We start from the raw sequence: 12,164 nt of genomic DNA, 5'->3' as shown, positions 1-12,164 counted from the left end.
TCTAAGATAAGAAAGAAACCTTGATGGATTAGGAATTCTTCTGATAGAGTTTATCTGGCCCTCTTCTCTCCTCTATATAAGGATGGGTGACTTCTCTTTCATATCATGAGTATTTTTCCATCACTTTAAGTTTTATAGTCATCCTAATTAAGAGAGACAGAGAGAAGAACAAAATTAAAGGTTCAACTCTAAGGGGTATTTTCTCAACTTTTCTAATTCAATGGCTGACAAAGGTATATTCGTTTTATTCTTGAGTTGTATTGAATTCAAGATCCTGTAAAGTTTAATTCCACATTATTATTTTGGTTACATGTATTATTAAATCTTACAATAAGCTCTACCAAATAAGGCCCTAGTTTGATCATGTGAGTAAGGAGGGTGGATTTCACCAAGAATTCACCAAGTTCTTTAAGCTTTTTCATCGTGTTCAACGTTGGCGTACACAGAGATAAGAAGGCAACTTTAAACAAGTATATATATTGTGTAAAAAACATGTTTTTCACACTGAAAATGCATACCTGGTTTTGTTCGTTTACACTAAATCCTAATATGTATATATATATAGACTATGGTTAAAAATTTGACAACAAAATCTCAAATCAATGAATGATACAGATGGCAGGCGAAGGAGAAGATGGTGATATTTTAAAGCATGATCGGAACATGAAAGGTAAGTAACTATTTCATCAAACTAATTAACTAGCTAGTAATCTTTTCTCAAATTATATATATATATATATATATATGACTTTAAAAATCAAGAAAACCTATCAAAATAATGATTCTGAGCCTCAAATCTTGGAGAATTCAAGATGGATGATCCAGCAGCTGGTTTGGTATATATTTATGTGGTTTGATTCATTATTACTATAATTTAATGGACACTCATGACGATGATGGCTAGAAAGCCTCGAGGCGAATAGTTATATGCAAAGACGTGGAGGATTGCAACACCATATATACAGGTTCAATTTAATTTTCAGGATTTTTTTTTTTTTTTTTTTTTTTCCAATTTGATATATTAGCAGTTTTCTTAATAAGACCAACGTAGGAGACTATGAATTCAAACAAGAAAAAATAAAAAATAAAAAGAATGATATTGAGATTTAATTCTTGTAATGATGGGTCCAAAATTTAAATGAATCTGTTCAATATACTATTTTTCTTGATATTTTTTTGTGTATGACTTTCTGATCGATCCCTAACATTACTATCCTATTAAATTTGGGTCTCATTCCTATTCTCTATACTCTGCACCTTTTTTTTTTTTTTTTCTTTTTTGTTTTTTTCTAAGTTGTGAAATTGTTAATTTTCTATTTCTCGACAAATTGGTTTTATGCTTTTTATGGATGAATTCAGTTCGTTGCTTTTTTATCAAGAAAAGTAAAAGGGAAAAAGAAAATTTCAAAAAGACATGTGATCCAAATCTGATTTTTTATTTTGTAGTGCATTGTTTGTGGCACACTCTGTAGTACCTTAAAATCACGTCGTTTTGGAGTAAAATTTAAAAAATAATAAGTAAATAACTGCCCCTTTCATCTTTCCCTAACACTAGATACCATGCATTATAGATGATCCAGATTCAACATTTTAATTTCTTTTGAAAAATAATTTTATTACTTATGTGATGCTTTTGATTGGTTTTTTTACGAGCGATTTACGTGCAGGTCTTAATAGATGAACTTATTGTTCAGTAGGTTTGATAATAATTAATGACATTTTTTATTAAGTACTGTTAAAATAAATCACTAATTGTCAGTTTTTAGCGACCGTTTGAAAAAATGTCACAAAAAAGTCACTAATTATAAATTTTAGTGATTGTTTAAAAAATTATCACTAAAAAAATAACTAATTTTCAATTTTTGGCGACATATTTAAAAAATCGTCATAAAATGTTTTTTAGCAACATTTTTACTAGGATCAGCTTTTAGCGACAAATTAATAGGACTTAGGCACTATTTGGCATTCCCTACAAAAGTGTACTTTTTATATTTTTATCTTTTTTAGATTATAGCAACTATTTACTTTTTTATATATTTTTTCGTAAAAAATTAAAAAATATATTTATTTAGATCATCCGGAACACTCTCTTAATAAGATTTAAGTTTAACTATTAGAATCCGATGATAATTTAATCATTATTACTTTTAGTATAATAGCCCTATGAATAATCCTCATTTCTTTTCGTTTGGAGAGTGGGTTGACTTTTTAACTTTTTGACTATTTTAGCTTAAGGCTAACAAGTCTCGTTTGGAAAGAGATTTTGGCTTTTTTTTGACTTTTTGTAAGAGAAATAATATAATGATTATGGATTGGATGAGATGTTTTGTCTTATTGACCTAAAAAGCCTATTTTATTTTTTTTGTGACTATTTTAGCCAAAAAAATCCAAACTCTCCCTTCCCAAACAAGCCCTTAAGGAAAAAGCTTGGGACCCCAATTTGGGGACTCCCATGACCCCCAAATGTGTGTGATTGGTCTATGTATGTGTGTGTTTATTTATTTATTTATTTATTTATTCCTCTCTCTCACATAGAATGATGTGGAGATTGTGGGGATAAAGTTTTTGTGAGATTTCTCGTTGCTCTTCTTTTAATTTGTTTTCTGGCATAGAATGCATCTCTTCAGGACAAAACACAAATATATGGCAAAAATTTATTCTTTTCCCATCTCTCTCTCTCCTTTTAATCCTTTTTTTTTTTTATATAAATTTTCATTATGTCGTTCTCCTAAATTCATATGGAGAGACAAATTTTAGAATATAGATCTTATGCTTTCTTTTTCAAATTACACTTTTTCACACTTTTATTTATTTTTTTATAATTATTTTTAATTTTTTGTGGAACGATGTATACCTGTAAAGCTTCCTTTAGCCAACCCTAATTTTCCTTATTCAACTCTTCTTAGTTCACACTTGTTCATTTTTGTTACTTCTCTCTCTCTCTCTCTCTCTCTCTCTCTCTCTTTGTCTTTTTATATCTCTTTCTCTCTCCAACTCATTTTCTTCTTTATCCTTGTCCTTTGTCTTCTTCATACGCAACCCCATTACCATTATCAGTTGTGTTGTTGACCTGACTATCTGATCAACAACACCACCATAGATCCAACAACAACTCAATCCTCTCCACCATCACTTCATTCATGAATTAATCCACACAAAGAAAAGAAGAAGAAAAAAATTGTATCCCAAATCCCAAAGTGGCTGAAGATTATTATAAAGTGGATCAAAGACATGGGAAGAGGCCTCTTCCATCCAATGAATCGGAGAAGAAAGCGAAAGAAGAAGACGCAGAATATGAAGAAGATGAAGATGGACACATCTTCCCTATCTACTCAGCTCGATCCCAACACGACTTGACAACCATGGTCTCAGCTCTCACTCAAGTTATTGGAAACACAAACACCACTTCTCAGCAAACCCCACTTCATCATCATCCCTTCCATGCCTCATCTCAATCCACTGTGGCCGATCAACCTAACCAATCTCAACCCAGTCAAGATCAAGGTATTATAAATAACACCCATAAAATATCATACATACTATGTTCTATATTCACCAATCAGTTTCAAGAATGTTTGTTTTGGTAACCTAACTCCAGTAATAGATATATAGAATTATAGTATGATTTTGTTGGTGTCAAGTTAAAGTCATGTTGTTCTTTCTTTATTTGTGTCAAAAAAAGTAATGATGGTGTCAGACTCAACAGTCATATGATCTATCCCTTTTTTGTGCCAGAACTTTGCCTTCATAGCTATGTCCAATGTTTGTGTTAGTCTGCATGCTTAAAAATGGAAATAATGGCTGTAATTTCAAATGAAAATAACCTAACCCTAACCCTAACTCTAACCCTTTAAGTTACAATCAAGATTTAACTCTAATTTTCTTTTCTAGTTCAATATTATAGGAATCATGATTGTAATTTATTATCATACTTTCTCAGTTATAAGGGTTTTAAATATTGTCCGATATGTTTTAAAAATTTTAAACTTTTATTATCAATATTAATTAATATATCGATTGATACTACTTGCTATGAGTTAATATATGACAATATGGTTGATACTAAATCATACATTTTTGTCTTAAGCACCATTTAAACTTCAAATCATCTAATTACATATGTGAAGAAGGTACCCAGAAGAAGAGACACTATAGGGGAGTGAGGCAAAGGCCTTGGGGCAAGTGGGCCGCAGAAATTCGTGATCCGAAGAAGGCAGCGAGAGTCTGGCTTGGCACATTTGAAACCGCTGAAGGAGCAGCACTTGCTTATGATGAGGCAGCTCTCAGATTCAAAGGCAACAAAGCTAAGCTCAACTTTCCTGAAAGGGTTCAAGGAAGGACTGAGCTCGGTTACCTTACCACGCGTCAAGACTTGCGTTTTGTTCCTCCTCCTCTTCCCCCGCCTCGTCCATTTCTATCTCAAGAACCCTATCCAGATCTTCTTCACTATGCACAACTTCTTCATAGTGGTGGTAATGTTATCAACAATGGTGTTTCGGGTTTTTATCCTAGAGGAGTACCATTTGTTTCTCAGTCTTTGACTACTTCTACTCATTCTGCTCCGCCTTCAACAACTTCTCACCATCAACAAGGAGATGTTATAAGTTTTTCATCGCAGTTTGGAAGTTCTTATTCTACTTCTGATGATGATCCTTCAAGGAATTGGCTCGACTTTGATACCAACCACTCAAGGTGATCTATGGTTTTAAAAAAACAGTATCGGGATATGATCTATGGTTTTAAAAAAAACAGTATCGGGATATGTTTCATATGGACTTCGCAGCAGTGCAGTGCAATATCTCATGTAAGTTGTTTGTTATTTTCATTACAAGCTTAAAAAAACTCTTTTGTTAATCTTTTTTTTTAATAAGTTTAGGCTGTGTTTTATTGGGAGATTTGGGAAGAAATTTGGAAAGAAAAAAGAAAAAGTAGGTGAAATGTGAATAAAATATACTTACATTTTATCTAGTTTTACGCACTTTTTCCGTTTTTCTTTCCAAATTCGTTCCCAACTCTTCCAACCAAACAGTTTCAAGGAGTGTTGGTTTGATGAAATTTCTAATACATAGAATGATGTAAGGAAGTGTTGGAATTTTATATGTTAAAAGTCTCTATATTTAGTGTCAAGATAATGACTCCATTGTGTTTAACACTTGCAAATCCATCTTCTAATATGGGACCATAAAGAAACTTGAAGCTATATAGTTTTAAATTATATATTAAATTGATGTGTGAGAGATGATCAGATTTAGGGTTTCATTGCTGATACATAACCTTGCATGATATCGTGATTTGTTTGATGGTTGTGGTTTTGGCCCTATGAATCTATACCCTATACGTACATATAAATATGACATGCCATTGAATTTTATTACGATTTTGTATCACCACTTATATAGATAAGCATGAGACAAATCATTGCTCAAACAATAATACTATATACACAATAAAATCTTCTTTTTTTTTCAATTATCAAAAAAAAATAATAATACTATAGACACAAAACCAACCGACCACGGATAAAAACTTGCCATCACTAGAATAGAACAAACTCTTTAACAGTGGTTCTAACTCTATGATATGTGTCGGTAGGAAAAAATATGAATTGTAACAATAATACTATCTTACATAATATTATCGAGCAACAAAAAATTATAAATGAGATTAGGTGGACAAATTTTGTTTCTCATTAATCCAATCATGTTTTTACTGTAAAATAAGATTATTTATTGAATGATATATTATCATTATATTTAATATTTTTTTATCAATGAAAAGAGATTTTATTGATGAAGAGCAAAGAACAAAATACAAGTACCACAACATCAATAAAAGATAACGAGTGCATTTTATTTTATGTGTCTGTATTCATAGAATTATGGGTCATTGAAATGCAGCATTAGATTTGGTGAACTTTTAGAAGTGGTGCAATAAGTGAGGAGTTTAAAAGCATCATTAATAATGTAGGACTGCAGCTAATTAAGAAGTAGCCGTCGTAGTTAGGCACTATTTAGCCGTAGCAGTGGTAGTAATAAGCACGGGTTCTTAGTTAAGGCTCAAATCCATTTCCAACTTACAAGTTGGAGATAGTGGTAACCTGAATGGATTGTACTAGTGGTAAAGATTTAAGGTTTAAAGTTTGAGTCTTTTAAGTTCATAATGCATCTCAAATTGAGGCACAACAGTGACTATTGTGCCTTTAGCACAGCAGTAACCTTTCTTTAAAGGTTAAAGGACTATTAAGGATTTGTTTAATTGTTAATTTCAAGACTTCTAAAGATTAGTTCTCAACTTTCCATACCTGTTGTAGCTTAGATCCAATTGAGTTGGACTAGGCTGGGCAGGTAAGGGAAAAATAGTGAATACCTTTCTCATTGTTGAAAATAATATTTAAAAAAAAAAATTGTTTCTTTTTTGAATGACTTAAACTTTGAGATAATTTGATAGTTAACAATTATCAGAGCAAATATACAAAGTAACTCAAGTCCAATTGAGTTGTTGAAATATAATATAAATAAATAAAATTATTTATTACTCTAATGACTTAAATTTTTAGTTGATTTGATAATTAACAATTTAATATAAAGAGTCAAAAGAGGAAAAAAAATACACTTTTAATGATGATAATGCTTACTGGAATTTATGCATGAAACACGTTTACATTTCATTGCTTGAATTTTTGGATCAAGAAAAAAATTCATGAGTTCTTTTGAAATTTAGAGCACACAAGGCTAACCATAGTTTTGAATTTCAGCTTTGATAATGAATCAGAAATCATGCGAAAATACGACGGCTGAGATATCAAAAAAAAAAAAAAATGTGTATATAATATTAAGAAAATCAAAAAATGGATGAAATATTAAAAAAAAATATATATATATATATATTTTGTAAATACTGGCGCACACCTCTACTGATCGTAGCACCCACGCAAAACACCCCTTTTATGTGGATTAGGGAAATCTTGAGTAGAGGCCGCGGCCTGCAGGCGTGGCCTCAAAGAGTTGAACTTGAGACCTAGAGAGAACATATCGCTTCAAATTACACTTATTAGAGCATCAACATTGGAATGACTAAAAAAGTGCGTTAAGGTGCGTTATATGACAAAAAATGATAAAAGTAGGGCCAAAAAATGTGTGTTAAAGTGTGTTAAGAGTTTGTTAATTTTAGAGTGTGAGTGGTGGTACAATAGATGTGTTAATGGGTGTGTTAAGGTGTGTGTTAAGAATATATATATATATATATATATAATAAATAAAATAAATAAATAAATAATTTAATTTAATCAAAAATTTCAAGTCCAAAAAAAAAATATCAACAAGTAAATAAAAATTTATTGCAGTTAACGGGCTGATTGTTCGGTCGGACTTCCTGTCGGTCAACCAGTCAGACCCAAATTTTTTATTTTTTTTTCTTTTCTTCAAGGGTCCAAACGTCCGAGGTGGACTTCCGGCGAGACGTCTGGGACGACTTCCGACGGGAGGACTTCCCCAGGCCCACAACATTCTCTCTTTCCCTCGCTGGCTAAACCGCCGACTGGAGTTAACACATAAGTTAACATCTAACACTAACGTTAAGCACTAACACACAAAAACATTAAGCACTAACAAACACCCTGAACTAGCCAAAACTTGGCATTTGACGCTAAGGTTGAGCTTAGTGTGTCCTTTGTGGATGCTCTTAGGCCAAACTCCTTAAAATTAATTCATATGTATCTAACAAATAATTCATATATATCAAACAATAACAGAAAATTAATGAAGAACTGACAAATTATGCAAATAATGACTACCAGAAGAAAATAAATGTTGATATCTACGAATTTTATATTTTGCAGTAAACCTTAACATTAAGTTTGTTGATTCTGGACGAAAATAAAATAAAAAATAATTATTATTCCATACTAAATGGGGTAAATTATAAATATGCCATTCACTTAAAATATTAATCACTTTGTTTGGTTCCCATTTTTTAAAAATAGCTTTCAAAAAATTCTACACTCTTATTTTTCGTGTTTTTTTGTTTTTACTGAATTTTTTAAATATTTTATGCAAATTTTTTACTTTTTAGACACACCTAACATAAATCCACCTAAAAAGTAAAAAAATTGTAAAAAAAATCTTTTAAAAATTCACTAAATATCAAAAATACAAAAAAAAATACAAGAATTTAGTACATTTTTTGTATTTTTATGTATTTCTTAGTTTTTTAAAATATTTTTTCACAATTTTTTTATTTTTTAGACACATCTAAATAAGGTGCATCTAAAAAAGTAAAAAAAAAATGTTTAAAATTTTAAAAATATTCACTAAAACACAAAAAAACACGAAAATCAAAAAACTCGGTTTTTAAAAAATTTAATTCAAAAAACTCAAACCAAACACAGTGAATTGTCCTATATGATTATGAAAATGACAACTCACCCCTTAAAATTTCTATTTACATATATAACAAATAGCTCCTTTTATTATTCAACCATTAAGTCAAATATTAGTTTTTAACGATGTTAGTACTATATTTTAATTAATAGTTCTAGTGATTTCAATGTTGTATAGAAGGATATCTGAGAATTTTATTTTTTCTTTAAACTCTATTAGATGACGAATTTTTACAAGAGTATATTTGTAATTTTCATAATCACAGCGGATAATTTATAGTTTAAGCAAACCTTAAAGGGTGCATTTATAATTTACCTTACTAAATATGTATTATATATTGGAGACATCAAACCCAAAACGCCTATAAAGTAGACCTCTATTAAAATATTTTGATGATTAACTCATCTAAAAGTTCAAATAATTAGGGGGAGGAACAAGTTTATAATTTATATTCTATCCTTAACAAGGATATGGACCAAACTATAGTGGTTTAGAGCCCTACACCAAATGGGGTATAAGATTTATTGGATTATCTTATCCAGTTGTCAATTGGTGTCTTAGGCTTATTAATAATAATAATAATAATAATAATAATATAAGAATTATATTGGAGAGAAAGCATAGACTCTCAACAAAAAAATGTTATCCGTATGACATAAAACGCTTCGTTTGTTAAGATAGTTGAGACTAAGCTCTCGTTTGGAAAGCAGCCGGTTTAGTTAAAAAATTATTAAAAAATTAAAAAGTCAATAGTCCATATCAAAAAGTTAAAAATTTTCTTTTCTCTCTATTTTTTACACATCTTTTCGTAAAAAGTCAAAAAGTCATCTCAAACATACTAGTTTTTTTTACATCACATTTTAGCCAAAAGTTACTAAAAAAACTGTTCCCAAACGAGGCCTAATTTAATTTATTAAAAAGTTAAAAATAAGTTAAAAAATTAATAAGATAGAGAGTTATTTTGAGAAGATGGTTAAAAGCTAATTTTTTGGGATTTTTTTAAAAAAATATGTAAAAAAATGTGAGAGAGGATGTGACCCAAAATGAATTAAAAGTTGGAAGATGACTTTTAACTATCTTTCCAAAATAATCCAAAATATCACCTCTAAATTATAATCATTTTACTTTCTCTTTCACAAAAGTACAAAAAAAAAATTAAAAATTCCTTCCAAACAGAAAAGTAGCTAAAAAGTCAGGCTATATATAAGAAATTTCAATTGAAAGAAAGTATCTAAAAATATTTAAATCATCGATAAATTTTAATAATTAAAATTTAAATTTTTCATGAATATATATTATTTTATGAAAATCCCAATAAATTTTAATTTTTGCTAAAATATAATTATTTTAGCATTATTGGAAAAAAAAAATCAACTTATATTTTCTTTCTAGTTTTACTTCCGCACTGTGTACTAAAGAAGAGAGAGTTCTTTCTAGTTTACTTCCACTGCGTACTAAAGAAGGAGAGAGAGAGAGAGAGAGAGAGAGAGAGAGAGAGAGAGAGAGAGAGAGAGAGAGAAGAAGAAAAAAGTGTACCGGTGGTCAGATAAAGTGCTGGGTGGAAGGTATGAAGAAGAACCAGCTTGGAAGATCATCTCTATCACCATTTTCCCATGCTTCTTTCAATTATTACTACCACTACTACTATCTTATAAACTTGCACTAGAAACTACAAACTGTAGTTTGCAAAGCTTGCAGTTGAAGCTTGAATCTTATATATCCTCTATATATATTATATATCCTATATATGTGTGTGTAAATGCATGCATGTATATCTAAAAGTAATATGAAATAAAATCAGAAGAGATTGTGAGACAAAAAAAAGTAGCAGAAAACAGAACAGAAGCTTCTTGATCTCATCATGGTCATGGAATCCGGCTGTGGTTGACCAACAAAATCACCTACCTTTATTAAAAATAATATTCAATAAAAGCTGCCATTGGTGTATATTTCTATTTCTTCATTTAGCTAAGGTTTTTTTTTTTTTATATATATTTTTTATTTTAATATATGTTCATTTTATTATACAAAGCGCACATATTATTTAGTGTAATTTTTTTTTAATTTTATTACATATTTAATGATTATAAAATAAAAATATAAACTCATAAATATTTTAATTTTTAAGGAGGATTGTCTTTAGTCCATGATCTGAATTAGAGGACCTTTGAATCCGTAGAACTTATCATAAATTCCAAAGAGGTCACGTCTTTGTCAAGGCTGGAGGAGAGAGAAATGGAGACAAGAGGAGATGAGAGAGAGGAGGTGTTGCGACGAAGGACGGTGGTGCTTTGACGGAAGACGATGCTACGAGAGTGCTACGAAGGTTGAGAGAGAGAGAGACTAAAATTCTCGTTTAGAAAGTTGACTATTTTAGTAAATTATTTTAATGGGTTAAAATTTTTTTATTTAAGAAGATAGTTGAATTTTTTTAAAATTAAATGTGATATTTATGAGAGAAAAAGTAAAATGATTATGGATTTGACGTGATATTTTGTCTTATTAACTATTTTAATTTATTTTATCTTTTCATGAATTTTTTTTTAAAAAAAAACTAAAATTTAACTTGCCAAACAAGACTAGAGAGATATGGAGGAGAGAGAGAGGTTACTTGAAAATGAAGAGCTGAAAAAAAAAAGGATATGGGTTTAGAATATATATATATATATATATATGTTGGTCTATATATGTTTTTATGGATAAAGTATTTCAGTTTATGGATTTTTGACCGATGAAAATTTAAAATTAAATTTATGAACCAAGTGTTCAAAAAGTTACTACACCAATCATTTCGTTTGTAAATATGCTATTTTAGTAATTTTTTAATTTTTTAACTGAAATATGAGATAAGAAAAATTAATATATTTGGAATGATTTTTTAATTTTTTATGAAAAGATGTGTAAAATGTAGAGAGAATTTTTTTTTTAATTTTTTAGTATAAATTATAAATTTTTTTATTTTTTTAAATAATTTTTTAATTTTTAAATTAAAACTATTACGTATCAAACTAGACCTAAATAATGTAATAAAATATCTGTCTATTACAAATATATATTATGTAAGGAATCACAATCTTTATTTTTTGAGTTGATGAGAAGGTTCTTAACTTGTAAGTTATAACTCAACTTTCCCATCTAAAAAAAATTATCTCAACTCTCAAGTAGTAAATTCGCACACGTTTGCTTTATGTCAATGATGTTAAAATTTAGCTGTAGAACCTCGAATTTATCCAAAGACATATCATGCATGCACTGAAATATAAACAATAATAAATTATAAGAGTTTGCTTGCTTCCATGGCTAAGTAATTTGTGTAGAATCAAAGCATTAAAACGTGCAGAGAGAGAGAGAGAGAGAGAGAGAGAGAGGATGTGTGAAACCCACAATACAAAAATTAAAGCAGACAAATTTAGAGTGGGGTGTGGAACCCATTAACAGCTTATGAGCCCACAGTTAAGTGCTGTGATTCTAAAGTAACTGGATATTTATTAATAAAAAATTATTAATAGGATAAGAGCATTATTACAATCTCACAAATAAAAATTCAGAAAATATATATAATTTAATATTAATAGTTTAGATGTGAATTATTTTAATTTATTTTTTGATTTGCTTTATGGGACTATATATTGAGTTTTTTTTTTTAAATATGATAATATTGAATCACATTATCTATTAAATATATTTTACTATTAAAAGAACTCGGATTCTTTTTGATGTAGCGAATTCGTAATAAACTAAATGGATTGATGATTATTTTAGACATGTAATGTGTGATGTTGACTG

General features: G+C 29.4%; 1 protein-coding gene and 1 long non-coding RNA gene across 3 annotated transcripts; one reads left to right on the top strand and one right to left on the bottom strand.

The window, feature by feature from the left end:
• Positions 1–2,898: 2,898 nt before the first annotated feature.
• LOC114270890 (ethylene-responsive transcription factor ERF113) lies at positions 2,899–5,127 on the top strand. Of its 2 annotated transcripts, none has more exons than XM_082909820.1 (2): positions 2,899–3,504; positions 4,128–5,127. In XM_082909820.1, the coding sequence occupies exons 1-2, from the start codon at positions 3,363–3,365 to the stop codon at positions 4,694–4,696; spliced, it is 711 nt and encodes a 236-aa protein (XP_082765946.1). In that variant the 5' UTR covers positions 2,899–3,362; the 3' UTR covers positions 4,697–5,127. The 2 variants fall into 2 exon arrangements, with proteins under 2 accessions (XP_082765946.1, XP_028068316.1); XM_028212515.2 differs by having other exon boundaries at positions 3,010–3,504; positions 4,131–5,127.
• On the bottom strand, positions 3,010–10,177 carry LOC145813779 (uncharacterized). Its single transcript, XR_014357052.1, has 2 exons — positions 9,915–10,177; positions 3,010–3,474 (listed from the first exon to the last, which is right to left on the bottom strand). It is a non-coding gene; the product is annotated as an uncharacterized LOC145813779 (long non-coding RNA).
• Between the last annotated feature and the right edge of the window lie 1,987 nt (positions 10,178–12,164).

Source organism: Camellia sinensis, chromosome 15 (genome assembly GCF_055761805.1).
Source record: "Camellia sinensis isolate YWXY chromosome 15, ASM5576180v1, whole genome shotgun sequence".
Taxonomy (NCBI): Eukaryota; Viridiplantae; Streptophyta; class Magnoliopsida; order Ericales; family Theaceae; genus Camellia; species Camellia sinensis.
Note: the sequence above shows the minus strand (reverse complement) of the source record. Positions and strands in the feature narration are given on the sequence as shown.

What these genes read in the sequence shown, in the direction of transcription:
- LOC114270890 (XM_082909820.1), top strand. Translation starts at nt 3,363, where the DNA reads ATGGTCTCAGCTCTCACTCAAGTTATTGGAAACACAAACACCACTTCT. An exon ending in TCAACCCAGTCAAGATCAAG is followed by an intron (nt 3,505 to 4,127) that starts GTATTATAAATA and finishes ACATATGTGAAG; the next exon opens with AAGGTACCCAGAAGAAGAGA.